General features: G+C 36.9%; 1 protein-coding gene across 1 annotated transcript; it reads right to left on the bottom strand.

Moving 5' to 3' along the window:
- Positions 1–3686: 3686 nt before the first annotated feature.
- Positions 3687–9609, bottom strand: SLC7A13 (solute carrier family 7 member 13). Its single transcript, XM_040487849.1, has 2 exons — positions 8838–9609; positions 3687–4282 (listed from the first exon to the last, which is right to left on the bottom strand). Exons 1-2 carry the CDS (start codon positions 9517–9519, stop codon positions 4131–4133), a joined length of 834 nt encoding a protein of 277 aa, XP_040343783.1. The 5' UTR covers positions 9520–9609; the 3' UTR covers positions 3687–4130.
- Between the last annotated feature and the right edge of the window lie 7158 nt (positions 9610–16767).

Raw genomic sequence — 16767 nt, 5'->3', positions numbered from 1 at the left:
AGTTGGATGCTCAACTGACTGAGCCACTCAGGTGTCCCTTGATAAGTCACATTTTAATCAAATGAAAACATAGTAAACTTGTTCTTCTAAAGCATCTCAGAATTTAGAAGAAGGAGTACAAAAGAAAATAACCTAAAAACTCATGCTTCAAATAGCTTTTAGGTTGAAAAAATACAAATAGGGAAAAGCTAATCAGACAATTGGGGTTATTCTTTTATCTTCAGCACCAATGTAAGGACTCAGGAATGAAGAGAACGCTTTTTTATTTTAATTGTTAACTTTTATCACAAAATCACCACAAATTCAGCAGTAAAGGGTGGGTGCAGAAAAAAATGGAAGAAAGGGGGAAATATCATCAATGTATCAAACCATGCAAACCAAAACAGAGCTTTGGCTTTACATAACAATTTTTGTGTGATTTTTAAAACTAGGTACTATCATGGGCACTTTTTTTTTTTTATATGAAATTTATTGCCAAATTGGTTTCCATACAACACCCAGTGCTCATCCCAAAAGGTGCCCTCCTCAATACCCATCACCCACCCTCTCCTCCCTCCCACCCCCCATCAACCCTCAGTTTGCTCTCAGTTCTCAACAGTCTCTTATGCTTTGGCTCTCTCCCACTCTAACCTCTTTTTTTTTTTTTTCCTTCCCCTCCCCCATGGGTTCCTGTCGAGTTGCTCAGGATCCACATAAGAGTGAAACCATATGGTATCTGTCTTTCTCTGTATGGCTTATTTCACTTAGCATCACACTCTCCAGTTCCATCCACGTTGCTACAAAAGGCCATATTTCATTTTTTCTCATTGCCACGTAGTATTCCATAGTGTATATAAACCACAATTTCTTTATCCATTCATCAGTTGATGGACATTTAGGCTCTTTCCATAATTTGGCTATTGTTGAGAGTGCTGCTATGAACATTGGGGTACAAGTGCCCCTATGCATCAGTACTCCTGTGTCCCTTGGATAAATTCCTAGCAGTGCTATTGCTGGGTCATAGGGTAGGTCTATTTTTAATTTTCTGAGGAACCTCCACACTGCTTTCCAGAGCGGCTGCACCAATTTGCATTCCCACCAACAGTGCAAGAGGGTTCCCGTTTCTCCACATCCTCTCCAGCATCTAGAGTCTCCTGATTTGTTCATTTTGGCCACTCTGACTGGCGTGAGGTGATACCTGAGTGTGGTTTTGATTTGTATTTCCCTGATAAGGAGCGATGCTGAACATCTTTTCATGTGCCTGTTGGCCATCCGGATGTCTTCTTTAGAGAAGTGTCTATTCATGTTTTCTGCCCATTTCTTCACTGGGTTATTTGCTTTTCGGGTGTGGAGTTTGGTGAGCTCTTTATAGATTTTGGATACTAGCCCTTTGTCCGATATGTCATTTGCAAATATCTTTTCCCATTCCGTTGGTTGCCTTTTAGTTTTGTTGGTTGTTTCCTTTGCTGTGCAGAAGTTTTTTATCTTCATAAGGTCCCAGTAATTCACTTTTGCTTTTAATTCCCTTGCCTTTGGGGATGTGTCGAGTAAGAGATTGCTACGGCTGAGGTCAGAGAGGTCTTTTCCTGCTTTCTCCTCTAAGGTTTTGATGGTTTCCTTTCTCACATTCAGGTCCTTTATCCATTTTGAGTTTATTTTTGTGAATGGTGTGAGAAAGTGGTCTAGTTTCAGTCTTCTGCATGTTGCTGTCCAGTTCTCCCAGCACCATTTGTTAAAGAGACTGTCTTTTTTCCATTGGATGTTCTTTCCTGCTTTGTCAAAGATGAGTTGGCCATATGTTTGTGGGTCTAGTCTGGGGTTTCTATTCTATTCCATTGGTCTATGTGTCTGTTTTTGTGCCACATCTAGTTATTTTAAAGAATGCTCGATATTCTATTATATAACTGTAAGTTAAATTAGTTACCAATTGGTGGATTTTTTTAATTTATTTAACATTTATTTATTTTTGAGAGATAGAGAGACAGAGCATGAGTGGGGGATGGGCAGAGATCAAGGGAGACACAGAATCTGAAACAGTCTTCAGGCTCTGAGCTGTCAGCACAGAGCCGGATGCAGGGCTTGAACCCACAAACCACAAGATCATGACCTGAGCCAAAGTAGAACGTGTAACTGACTGAGCCACCCAGGTGCCCCTGCACACACCTCATTCTAGAAACATCCTTCCCACTGTGTTGTAAAACTTATTTAAAATTATGCCCATTTTTTTTCTAAGAGAACAATCAGCAAAGAAGCAGGTCAGACCTCTAACACTGATCAAACAAAAACAATACATGATAAATAGCACTGGTTCTTTCTCCATATAAACCACAGAATCTAATATGTATCACAGCTTGGTATAATTTTTTTCAGTGTTCATCAAAGAAACTGTAGCATCCAATTCACACCACATCTTAGATACTCTATATTCCTCTGGAACTTTTCATGTCTTTTAAATACACTCATTTGATTGAAAACACTCCTTAATCCTTACATTTCCTTAATTTAGAAATCTATTTCTTTCACTTATAATTTATTTATTTCACTACATAAATTATACAGTTCATTAAAGAAAATTTTGGAAATCCAGGAAAGAACCAAGCAAAAATCACCCACAATATCATTCCAACAGATCTCCACCATTAACTATATACTTTCCGTTTTATATCATAATATAGATCCTGCTTTTCCATCACTGTTACATTATAAACATTGTCCCTTTACTTTAAGTATTTACAACAATATGGTCTTTGAAAAAACTCAGAATGGGCCTATTATTTGGATTTCACTAAATTTTTTATTTATTTCAAATTTATTGGATTCTTTGGTGATCTTTAATTTTTTGCCCTCATATGTAATGCTATGATGGTTGTTCCTATACATACGTTTTTAATGTATAGCTCTAATTATTTTCTTAACTTAAATTCCTAATACAATAGAAGATAGATATTTGAATTCCAGAAAATTATTACAGGATCTAAACAAGGTCTGAGGATTATACGGCTAGAAGAGTAAGCATTAAAAACCAAATTACAAGCAACTATAGTCAAAACACTTCATGGGTCTTCCTTCATGGGACTTCCACACGTGTGGAACAATTGTGCCACCCATAAAATTGCTGCAACTATTAGGACACTGCAGAGAAGATAATCATAATTTTTTTAACAATGAGTGTGACCAGAGAAATGATAGTCATAACCAATGCCAGATTCAATGAACCATAACATCTGGGTCACCTGGGCAACAGCCCTGACCACACCCTAATTAATTTTATAAATTTATTCTCTGCATAATCAAAGTAGTTAATAACTTACTACTTGTTCTTATCTAACTTAGCCTTTGGTTTGTTCCCACAAATACTCAAAATCTTGATCATATCTAGTTTACATGTCCCTAAGACAACTAGAGCATTGTGAATCAATACTGATACCATTCAGGAAGATTCCTGAATGGCAGTAACACAAGAATCAAGGCAAAGTGTGTTAAGACTTTTATATTAAACCTCTCTTAGATTTACCTCCCGTGCCTCAAAGATTTATCAAACAGTAATAGCTACTCAAAAGAGATTATTCCTAAAGGTACTGCATGATAGTTTATATCGGAAGTTTATGTCATATTTCCAATATGTTCAGGACCCCTTTGCCACCATAAACTTTAATTTATAATAAACATTATTATATTATATTAATACTATTAATTATATCCAGTAATTGACCCTAACTTCTACCCTTTTAACTGCTAATGTCCCACATTTCAAGTTTATCATTCTTTATGTCACCTAGAATATTTAGAAAATAATTGTTGTAAAAGTTACAGGTTTTTTTGTAAAAGTTTTAACAGACCTAAGCACTGATTGTATGGTGTCACTCTGGTGAGGAAAGATCATGAAAGGGATACAAATATTTTGAACCTAGTCTGCATCATATGTCAGCATATGGATATTTTTCCATATCATCAGAAACATGGTTTTCCATAGTATCATGCTTAAATCTAAAACTCTTTCCTAAGCCAAATCATACTCTTTGGCCCCTTCAATATTTTGAAAATTACAAGGTGACTCTATATAAAATAATGAAAAGCAAACAGTAGTCTGACTGGTAAAGTGATACTTACTTATACTAAATGGACTAGAACTGTCATTATTATTTATTGCCTTAGTCACTTGCATACAAACCTGAAGAAAGAATTTCCCTCGGTGTCAGAACAGTCAGGTAGGAAATGTTAACCAGCAGATAAATGATAGTTACCAGAGGTAACGCAGTAAATATGCATCTTGGGATTGTCTTTCTGGGTTTCTTCAGCTCCCCTATAACATATAAAAGAGAAAAATAACAAGTGGTAAAAAATTATGTCTTAAATTTATCTTTAAAACTGCTTCCTGCATTACCAGTGGGGCTGAATTCTTCCTATCCACTCTGGCCACTGTCACACTTATTCATACACATAGGCACAAACACATTGATGAACTGCTACACACCTATCTCCTTTCTTGGATAATCTTGGTGTTAAGTGTAAAAAGGGGGACATTTTCTTCCTTTTCCTTATAGATGATAACATTTCTGAAGAAAGTCACAAGAATGAAAATCAAAGATGAGTCCATAAGATCCTGTATGGTTTGGAGACTACCTGTGTCTTCAGCCTCATCTGTTAGGTACAAGGCACTTAATCTGGGTAGTGGAATACGATAGTGAGCAAAAACAAACATAAAGTCTAACCTCAAGAAGAGCTATATACAAATTAAATAATCACATAAATAAAAGTTATAATAGTGACTGTGGTAACTGTCCATATGAAAAGAAATACAATACTATGAAAATATATAACATGATAATTTGATGGTGCCCTGTGCTATCTGTGTCATAGGCCTACAGGTTTCAATTTTTCAAAACTGTCATGCCCCCTATACCCATACTCTCATGTGGAATGTTCTTTCCTTTCCTAGTTGCCTGGTTTACCCTTACTCTTATTTTAGATTTCAGCAAAATTATAACTTGGGAACATAGGAGAGGAAGCTCTCCTCGGCTGGCAAAATTGTCCTATTATACATTCTTGCAGCAGGGCGCCTGGGTGACTCAGTCAGTTAAGCGTCCAACTGTGGCTCAGGTCATGATCTCATGGCTCTTGTGAGTTTGAGCCCTGCATTGGGGTCTCTGCTGTCACCACAGGAGCCTACTTTGGATCCTCTGTCCCCCTCTCTCTCTGTCCCTCCCCTGCTTGCTCTCTCTCTCTCTCAAAAAATAAATATTAAAAAAAAAGAAAATGAACATTCTCATAGCATATATGTAAAAAGTAAAAGAGTCAATCATAAATTCTCTTTCCCTGTAGGATCTTTGCCTTCCCTTTATGTCAGTATTAAGTGCAAAAAAGAAAAGAGGTCATGATTTAGCATCATAGATAATGGATTTTCTAAGGCAATCTTATTCTCAAATATTGTTCCATTTGTCACACTGTTTTCCCAAATTTTGCCATTCTCTGAGAATTATCCCTGACATAAACAATTGAGCATTATAGTTCTGTGTATATAATGTGGCCCTGTGTCCTGGCTGCTGGTGAGAGAACCAAGTAAGACCTCTGGCTCACTGGAAGCCAATCGTTGTCACTACACAAGAAGATTCCTCTCAAGAATTTGAGCCAAATGTCGACAAAACTGAGAGAATCAGGAAAAAAAGCATCATAATGGTGGCAAAAAAAGAAAGGTGACTGATAGATCTAGTTTTTAAGTCCTAGAGCTTCCCTATCTCCTGTTGCTCCTGAAGATTGATTACTCAGGTCTTCCTTGAAATACAGCATTATTCTTCCAGCAGGTTCCTCTTTTATTGTTTAAGCCAATGTGTGTGGGTTTCTGTTACTCAAAGCCAAATCCCTCTGGTTAATAACTATCTATCCTTTGATATATGTCAAATCTGTTTCATCTGTATCTGCCCAGGGGTGGAATATAATGCCCATGATATATAATAATATGAACTGCTAAAGCACTTAAAGAGTAAAGAATTAGAAAGTTCTCATTTAAATGCTGCCTGAACCATTTACTAGGTGTGGCCTTCTGGACAATTTATTGACTGCTAAGTTTTCAATTTCCTGACCTGTATTTTGGGGAAAATGGAAAATATAGAGACAATAAAATTCCAATCAAATGTCTAGCACTCAATAAGTTATTAATGACTATGGTTATTAGTCAAAGATTTTGAACAAGCAAAAAGGCAACTTTTAGGATGAACTATACTTTCCTCTGGGCCTTTTACTCTTTTTTTTTTTTTTTTTTAATTTTTTTTTCAACGTTTATTTATTTTTGGGACAGAGAGAGACAGAGCATGAATGGGGGAGGGGCAGAGAGAGAGGGAGACACAGAATCGGAAACAGGCTCCAGGCTCTGAGCCATCAGCCCAGAGCCTGACGCGGGGCTCGAACTCCCGGACCGCGAGATCGTGACCTGGCTGAAGTCGGACGCTTAACCGACTGCGCCACCCAGGCGGCCCCTTTTACTCTTTCTTATTGTGTATCAGATTTATAGAGAGAAGGTAAGGAATATAACATAACATAACATAACATAACATAACATAACATAACATAACATAATTCAAAGTTATTATGGCCAGACAGTGAATATCCTTGGTCTTGAACTTAGAAGGTAGATGTTCCTACAGTGTGCTAAGTCAGCTGCCTACATATCATCTTTTTACAGGTAAAAGAGTTACTTAGAGCTTAGCTGTATTTAAAGTTTATTAAGTGAATTAACATCCCAGCATACACTGAAATTCCTTCACCTTTGTTTACTGCCAGCTGCTTGTGAAGAATTCTATAATAGTTTATAGGTAAGTAAATTTTGTGAATCATTTTCAGCAGAGAAAAATTATCCAGCAGTGAAACATCTCTGGCAATGGAACAAGATGAATAAAATCAAAACCAGAGATATCTCTTCTGTCCTTATAAGAGAGAGAAAGATGAAGTGAGACACAGAAAGGGAAAGTTGAGCTAATTATCCTAGTCTTTTCAATTGCAGTGGCACATTTAATCACAAACTGCTTAAGACAGTAATCTCATCCCATAGCTTCCTTTTCTCAATACTTCACATTTTAACTCAATGCAGACTGACTTTCCTCTTGTATCCAAAGTTCACCAATGATTTCTTAGTGAAATGGCTTCTGCTCAATCCTCATACTCCTCAACTTTTGGAAGCACTTCACCATGTTGATTACACCCTCTTCTTGGAACATGTAGTGATTTTCTTTTATAATTCTCTAAACCTCCTCTGACTTTTTCATTGCATCTTCTTTCTCCACCTACCCTCTAAATTTGGACTTCTCCAGTCATCTGTCTCCACTCCTATGCCATTTTGTTCTACTTCTCTTTATATGCTTCCCTTAGTAATCATATCTATTATCCAGCCCATCAGATGGAAACCATTTTTAAGTCACCCAAAGTTACATGCTGTGTCTTATACGCACCTTCATACTTCTGGTCTCCACAGCCTCACTCATATATTTTTACTGGTGGACTTTTTTGAGTTCAGTGAAAGTTGCCACCTTTTTGATGACACAGCTAAAGGTGATTTCACCATCTACTGAATTCTCATAGTAGTCATACTGTTCCCCCTTAAAACCACTTATTAAATACTATCATGCTGTTACTTATAAGCACAAAATCATAGTGATTTTAAGTCATAATGACCATTTTTCGGATGGAGAAAAAAAAAAAAGTAAGTCCAGACAGGTAAAGATACCTGCCACAGTTCATAAGTGCTACAGGTCAGACCAAAATCTAGATTTTACCTTTTCCATTAGACTTTAGCCTCTTTAGGATAAAGCGTCCATATTACTCATCTTAAGGCACTACTACAGGGCTTCAAAAATAGTCAGTGTTTAATAAGATATTTGCTGACCAAATTATTTAATGAGTAATGGACACATCAGTGACTCGGGGTCCTAAGATTAAAGGAAATATCACATGTGTTTTAAGAGTAGAACCCACTTCACATTGAAAGGTTAAGGAAAAGAACTGGTAAAAAGGTTGAAGTTGAAAAAAATTAATAAATGGGGAAGATCCCTTAGGAGGTGAGAGGGAAAGGATAGAATTCAAGGGAAGAGACTGATTTTATTTTATTTTTTATTTTATTTATTTTTTATTTTTTAATGTTTATTTATTTTTGAGAGAGAGAGAAACAGTCCAAATACAGAGGGGCAGAGAGAAAGGGAGACACAGATTCTGAAGCAGGCTCCAGGCTCCAAGCGGTTAGCACAGAGCCCAACACAGGGCTCAAACTCTGAACTGAACTGCGAGATTGTGACCTGAGCCTAAGTCAGACACTCAAACAACCGAGCGACCCAGTCACCCTGAGACTGCATTTTAAAAATGCAGAGAGAAATCTTCTGTCTTGACACTGAAGGAAAGAGCATTAAATCCAGCCTCAGAGTAATTTAGTCCATCTATGATTCTCTTCTCTTTAAAAGTACTTCAGAGCATAAGTATGTCACACCCACTCACAACACAAACACAGTCTGGCATTGGATCATTTCTGGATTCACAGTTTCATGGGAGGGGACTATTTCCACAATCCCAGAATTCATCCATTAACAGAAAGGAAACAAGATTGACGTGGAGATCCCATATTTATGGCCCCAGAAAAGAAAGTGGAAAAAAAGAAGTCATTCAATAAAATAAGCACCTTTAAATGAAAGGGGGAAAACATTAAGACTGGGTGATAAGTGCAAGACTGCAATATTCTGATTCAATTTAGTAAGAATAAACATTGAATCATCATGTATTTAAAGTAAAACTCAAAATATACAAAAAGAAAGTACATTTCACATTGCATGCAGTAAGTCATGACTTGAGATTTTCTTTCTCAATGAATTGTTAATTACCTGCTATATATGTAAAACATCCCCTGCCTGAAAACGCAAAATATCCTTGGAAAATGGCTTCTATAAACTCAGAAGCTTCTGGAAAATCAGTATCAAAAGAGTTCTGGAATCTTTCTACATTCTCCTTCCTTCCTCTCACCAGCAGCACGACTCCACTCAGGGAAATAAGGCCGAGTATAGCCATTTTCAGCACTAGGCTCGCTGTCTGAAGCCAAGTCACCTCTTTCACACCACGAGAATTCAGAATTCCCACGGTCCACAATACGGCTAGCGCCAGACATTTCTTTGGCAGCTTTGGAGCAGAGCAGCTGGGATAAAAAAGCTCGATGCTGTACTCCGCGAGGAGTAGGGCTTGGCTGGCAGCTAACCCTAGCCCCAGAAACAAGCTTGTCCAGAGATTCAGGAAAGAGATTAAGTTGCCGAAACATCTTTTGAGAAAATAGTAGTGAGCTCCACTTCGTGGAAAGGTTATACCTATCTCTGCTGAGCAGAGAGTGGTCATCATGGACAACAGGGCACAGACAGTCCAGATACACAGGGAGAGCCCCACATTCATGCAAGAGTATTTCAGTACCCCTTTGGGGGCCACAAAAATTCCTGCCCCAATTACATTAGTGATTAAAAAACTTGTGCCCCAGCAATATCCAAATATTCTCTTGAGTTGTATCTTCTCTTTATCCATTGTAATTGAGGTATTTTTTAATATAAAAATGTATATAAATTATAATTTCTGAATTTTCCTGCCCATCGTGCTGAAAAGGATATTCATGGATTCTCTGAAATAAAACAGTCCTGTCCTTTTTGTTCCACCTTGTTAAATAGAGTCTATTTTCAATCATTAACAAAATATATGCAATGCATCCAAGTAAAATAGTGTGAAGTTACTTGGAAGTGTTTACTTTGACTTCTTTCTTAATTATTATCAAAATAATACATTCAGATGGAAAAAAAGAATTTCAAAAAACAAGGTATTACAAAAACAAACAAACAAAAAAAAACAAAACAAAACAGGGTTTCTTGCTCTACTTCACTCTTTCCCAAATACATTTCCAGTTCTTCCCTCTGGAAACAATAATTTATGTATGGTTTTAGTTCTTTTTGGTAGTTACATCCATAACTCTAAATAATATGAGAAGACTTTTATTCTTAAATAACTCAACTTTAGAAAGCATCTAATGATTTCCTCTCAGAAACATGGAGGAATTAGCTCACTTACTTTCCTATTACTTAATCTATTTCCTCTTCCTCCCATTTTTAATCATCAGGCTCTCAAGATACAAAGTATTTACCTTTCATCAGGCTCATGGAAGCCACTTAACAAGGTGGGAAAGTGAAATACCCTACAAGACAAGACTGTCCTTTAAACAGCCGTCATTCTGGTAGCCTGGGTCACATTCAGAACAATGTGAACAGGAAATACAGGAGAAAGCCTGACCCCACAAACAGAAGGATGGAAATTTCTGAATATCTGAGCAAGGCCTGGGCCTTAGTAGCTCTTACATATATTGACAATGCAAAGCATTGTTCTGAGTATCTCCAAAGTCTTATGAGCTTGGGGCACACCCCCAGCCTTGGAAGTAAATTATTTCCCAATTATCCTTTAAGAGTAAATGAAATGAAATTGTTTATGTTTTTGCTTTGGTTGTAGCTATTTTCTGGCAGATTGCATCCAAGAAAATCCACTGATAACACTGTATAGATCTCAATAAATATGACCAGGTCCCCTCCCAAATGAAACCATGCCTCTAATCCCATATAAGAGAGCAAAGACCTGGGAGTGAGGGAAGGAGACCAGAAAGCTCACCCTAAGAGAGAAGCAAAGAATGAGAAGTAAACCAGACACAGAGAGACAAGTACTACATGATTTCACTTATATAAGTATCTAAAATAGCCAAATTTGTAAAACCAAAGACTGGAATGGTGGTTACCAGAGGCTGAGGGAGAAATGCAGAGTTATTAAGCAATAGTCAATGTTTAAGCTAAATAAAATGAATAAACTCTAAAGATCTGCTGTACCACTACGGTCAACAATAATGTACACTGAAAATTTGTTAAGGGGATAGATCCCATATTAATTGCTCTTATCATAATAAAATATTTTTTTAAGTAAAATATAATTTAACTCATGGGGGGAAAAAAACACAAAGTAGAAACAGGAGGCAGAGTTAGCCAATGTCCTGCCCATCAATATCCCACCTACCTATTGTTTTAAGAAGAGGCAGTGAGGGAATCCATTACCCATGACCTGAATCTCACAGCAGGAAAATAAGATCTGAGGAAGAACCATGGCCTCCAAATAGGATTGTGGTAGCTCTGCAATATGTCACTTTAGCTAACCTGAACTACATTTCCCAAATTTCTCAGTTAGAACAGACCATCGGGACAATTCTTCTATGAGATTTGAAGTACACAAGTGTAATAGCAGTTATTTTGATAGTTCATATTGACAAGGAACCCCTCCTTGACCAAACTTTAATCAGGCTCTGTTGAGCCCTCTTCTCAACTAAGCTGCCTCCCTGGCCTGTTCAGCATAGTTTAGAAGAATGCCCACACCCTTGATATCTAATCAAGTTCCTCTTAGTTATCTTCCATCCACTGACTCCCTCATTCTGCCCATAGGCAGAATCCTCAGCTGTCTTTGCTATATTTGGAGTTAGGCTCAGTTCTAGACTGAAGTCTCTCTTTTCCCTATATAATCTTGAATATAATCTGTCCTGCCATTTTTTTAAAAATTTTATTTTTAAGTAATCTCTACACTCAGTGTGGGTCTCGAACTCACAACCCTGAGGTCAAGAGTTGCATGTTCCATGGACTGACCCAGCCAGGTGGCCCTGTCCTGCCATTTTTAATAAGCATTTTGTGCAATATTTCTGTTACCACTTACATTGTCTTCTATACAATGGCCTACCCCTTTACTGTAATTATAATGTAACTGCTGGCTTACTTCATTGGTGAGATGATGACCAAGCCTTCAAGTGCTCCACTTTCACATCTTCTTTCAGCTTCACCACCTTCAGGTGTGTGTTTAGCTCCTTGATGAAGGGCCCCAACTTCTGCAGTATAGCCACACCATCAAGGTTAGTGGTAATGAGAACTGACACAGATTTCAGTTTGTTCTCGTGGGCTCCAACTCATGCCTGTACATTCCCGCCTGTCCTTGTTTTCCTCTACTTTTACACTCATTATTCCTTTTGGATTACTTGAACTTTAACTTTCCCAGAAGCTCCCACAACTGCATAAATTCAGATCTCTATAACAAATAAATGCTTGTAATTGTATGGATATGTGATTAGATAGAGATTCAGATATAGGCACAACTAAAGATATAGAGATAAATAGATACAGATATACATGTAGATAAACAAAGATATAGATATAGATGTTCTAGTGATTCTGTTGCTTTGATTGATACAAAGACCAAAAACTATGCTATCTCATGCATTCCTGGAGTCCTACAGTATTCAGGTATGTTTGTGATTCTAAAAATGAGGAATGTAAAACAAGAGACTTGGTCTGGGTCTCTTTTGGCTTTCTCAGGACTATCAGAGATTCTCCAAACTCAAGAGAAGCACTTTTTAAACAGTACCCCTGGTCTGGGGGGTTGGGGGGGTGGATGCACTTGAAAATTCTATGTGGAGCTACTACATCAAAAGGGAAAATGTGCACATCATCCAATATTAGGCTCACTGACATCACTCTTGCAGTGCCCAAAGGAGTGTCTTACACACACACACACACACACACACACACACTATATATATATATATATATATATATATATATATATATATATATATAGGTGAGCTCAGCCATTGAATAGAAACTCTAGAAGGCTAATGAGAAACTGCCATGCTTGTGCCTTCTTACACATAACTTAAGAAACAGGAGACTGAGAACAGCAGAGGAGACATTTTGAAGAACATTCAATTTTACAGTGACATGCCACCCTGAAGGACTTACAGCTTGTCTTTATTGTTCTTTCTCTATAATTGATCCACTAAGAGAAGATCTGTCATATGACAGATCAAAAGGTGTCAGTCTTATTGAGTGTATATCATTAACTCAATTGTACAGATATGCAAAAAAAGACTTATAGAAGTTAAGGAATATGCCCAATTCATGTGCTTCCAGTCCTATCTTATTCCACAGTTCATGATAGTAATGTCTAAAGTATATTTTTTGTAGCCCTGACAAATATAAATATGATATTGGGGTGCCTGCATGGCTCAGTCGGTTAAGCTTCCAACTTCGGCTCACATCATAATCTCATGGCTCACGAGTTTGAGTCCCGTGTCTGGCTCCATGCTGACAGCCACACAGCCTGCTTTGGATCTTCTGTCTCCCTCTCACTTCGCTTCCCCACTCATTCTCAATCTCTCTCTCTCTCAAATAAATAAATATGATATAACATATATTATATATATATATATAATAAAAATGATATATATATATATGTATATGTATTTGTCAAAATCAACCTTTTGTTTGGTTTAGAAACTAATCCAAGATTTGTAACAATTTGAGGAGAATTTATTCAGGAAAAACATCTGAACTTTGTGGATTTTTTAACTTGGCCTACTCCCATCCTATGGAGGCCAGAAGCAATGGGATGATGTATTTGAAGTACCGGGGGTTTGAGGGGAAGACCATCAACCGAGAATTCTACATCCAGCAAAATATTCTGCAAAATTGTGGGAAAAATTAAGATACTCCACTGTAAACAAAAGCTAAAGGAATTCACAACCATCACTTCTGTCCTAATGGGAGTCTTTTCAGTCTAAAATGAAAAAACACTAGATGGTAACTGAAATCCACATAAAGAAATAGAGTATCAGTAAGATAACTACATAGATAAATATAAAAAAAATACAAATGAAATTTTTGTAGCTTTTTTCTTCTCCTGTCTGATTTAGAAGACACCTTATAAAGCAATTAATATAAACCTGTGTTGATAGTCCTATAATGTATAAAGATATAATTTGTATGATGATAATATCACATAGAAGGGAGGGAATGGAGCTGTATTAAAGCAAATTTCTATATACAATTGAAATTAAGTTAATATTAATCTAAGCTAGATTACTTTAAATTGGGAGGCTAGCTATAATGCCCCAGGCAACCACTAAGAAAATAACTTTAAGAAAAGAGTAAAAGAGGCACGGTGTGACCCTGGTATCTGAGCAAGGATGGAGTAGGGTGAACTGACCTCACAGTTTCCTTCTCTCCTCTTCCCGTGGGGCCAGCTTGAGCTTCATCACTTTCAAAAGTCCAGTGAATGGAGCCTAAATCATGGAGCCCAGGAGAGCAACAATGGAGCAAAGACCATGGGAGAGGTTGTAGGGTAGCAAGTGTTCAGTATCCCCATGTCCAAGCCCACCACAGGTCTTCCGAGCATATAGCTCTGGCTCTTTCCCAGTGCCAGGGACCTTTGCAGGGCACTGACCCAGAGGATGGTTGTGACTTGCCTGATGTGCTACACCCACAGATGCCTGGTAAAATATTTTTTTAAAAGGTGGGGGGAGGGAATTTAAATGGTACACTTGAAAATAGCTATTTAACACAACAGAAGGCAGTAATGGAGGAGCATAGGGATAAAAAAGACATACAGAAAACAAAACAAGGGGCGCTTGGGTGGCTCAGTCGGTTAAGCATCTGACTTCGGCTCAGGTCATGATCTTACAGTTTGTTAGTTTGAGCCCCGTGTGGGGCTCTGTGTTGACAGCTCAGAGCCTGGAGCCTTCTTCGGATTCTGTGTCTCCTTCTCTCTCTGCCCCTCCACAACTTGTGCTCTGTCTCTCTATGTCTCTCAATAAAAAAATAAATGTAAGAAAAAAATTTTTAAAAAATACAAAACAAAACAAATAGTGAAATGGAGGGCATAGATCCTACATTATGGGTAGTACATTAAATATAAAGAATTAAATGCCCTGATCCAAAATGCAGAAACAAGTAGAATGGATTAATAATAATAAAAAAAAACCCATGATCCAATTATATATAAAAAACACCTTATATTAAAAAAAAATAGGTTAAAAGTAAAAAGATAGAAAAAACCATGTAATAGTAACAGTACCCAAAATAAGAAGTGAGGAGCTATAATAATAAACAGACGTTAAGAAAAAGTTGTTACTAGACAGAAAAGACATTTTGCAATGATAGATGAATCCACTTAGTAGCAACAAATAATAAACGATATACACCTAACAACTGAGTCGCAAATATATGAAACTAAAATTGACAGAATTAGAGGTAGAAGCAGAAAATCCACTGATAGTTGTAGCGTTCAATACTCTGCTTTCAAAAATTGATAGAAAAACTAGGAAGAAAATCAGCAAGAATATATACAGCTTAAAAAATATCAACCCACTTGACTTAACACCATTAACAACAGATACAAATTCTTTTCAACCACACTTGGAGCATTCTCTAGAATAAATCATATGTTAAGCAATGAAATAAGTATTAATAAATTTAAAAGGATTTAAGTCATACAAATGGAGTTAAATTAGAAATCAAAAACAGAAGGAAGCTACAGTAATCAAGACTGTGTGGTATTGGCAAAAGAATAGAGAAATAGATCAAAGGAGCAGAATAGAGAGTCCAGAAATAGACCCACACAAATATAATCAGCTGATATTTGACTAAGAAACAAAAGCAATTCAATGAAAAAAATAAAATTTTCAACAAATACTGCTGTAACAACTAGACATCCAAATGCAAAATAAAATAAAATAAAATAAAATAAAATACGCCAAAATATCCAGACAGAGACTATACATCTTTCACAAAAATTAACCTTAGGAGAAAATATTTGTAAATCACATATCTGATAAGGAACTTCTATCTAAAATACACAAAAAACTCTTTAAACTCATCAATAAGAAAACAAACAACCCAATTAAAAAGTGAGAAAAGAGGGGTGCCTGGCTGTCTCCTTTGAGGAGCATGCAAGTCTTGATCTCAGGGTTGTGAATTCCAGCCCCATAATGGATGTAGAGATTACTTAAAAATATAAATCTTAAAAGGAAAAAAGTGAAAAAAGAACTGATCAGATACCTTATCAAATAAGATTTACAGATGGCAAATAAACATATGAAAAGATGTCCACATCATAAATCATTTGGGAATTGCAAATTAAGGTAATACTACACACTTATTGAAGGGCAGAAATCCAGAGCACTGACAACACCAAATGCTGGTAAGGATATGGTGCAACAGGAACTCTCATTCATTACTGGTGGAAATTAAAAAACTGGTATAGCCACACTGGAGACTGATAGCTTGACAGTTTCTTAAAAAACTAAATATTGGCCTACCATATGATCCAGGAATTGCACTCCTTGATATTTACCCAAATGAGTTGGAATCTTACCTCCATGCAAAAACCTATACATGAAGCTTTATTCATAACTTATATAACTTGGAAGCAACCAAAATATCCTTCAATAGGTGAAAGAATAAACAAACTGTATATATTAGTACAATGGAATATTATCCAGTGGTTAAAAGAAATAAGACATGGAGAAACCTTACACGTATAATACTAAGTGAAAGGAGCCAATCTAAAAAGACTGCATACCGCATGATTCCAACTATACGACTGTTGAGAATTTAACTAAGTTATTCCATGGTATGGCCGGCTCAGCATCCATTTTGTTTGTCAAGTGACCTTCAGGGGATTTAAACTGACATTAGACCCTCATGCAAGCTCATGCCCCATATAACAATCTGCAAAGTCACAAGTATATTTAAGTTCCTGATACGATTCCCCAACAGCTCTTATCATAAAGTCTCCCCTACACTTTGTGCACCCTTTAGATAAGACACTGTGTATCTTAACAAAACCCTGTTGTTTTAGTGTGAATGACCAATCTGGCCATAGCCTTGGAACCCCAAAGTACTCCACCCCTGGACCTTAATAAAGGCATGT

This window comes from Herpailurus yagouaroundi, unplaced genomic scaffold, assembly GCF_014898765.1.
Source record: "Herpailurus yagouaroundi ecotype Mexico unplaced genomic scaffold, PumYag 165, whole genome shotgun sequence".
Classification (NCBI taxonomy): domain Eukaryota; kingdom Metazoa; phylum Chordata; class Mammalia; order Carnivora; family Felidae; genus Herpailurus; species Herpailurus yagouaroundi.
Note: the sequence above shows the minus strand (reverse complement) of the source record. Positions and strands in the feature narration are given on the sequence as shown.

Bases quoted from the DNA above. Each gene is read 5' to 3' on its own strand.
- SLC7A13 (XM_040487849.1), bottom strand. From the start codon at position 9,519: ATGGATAAAGAGAAGATACAACTCAAGAGAATATTTGGATATTGCTGG. The intron at 4,283-8,837 runs GTAATTAACAAT...TATATGTTATAG, and splicing joins ATGTTTTACATATATAGCAG to GGGAGCTGAAGAAACCCAGA.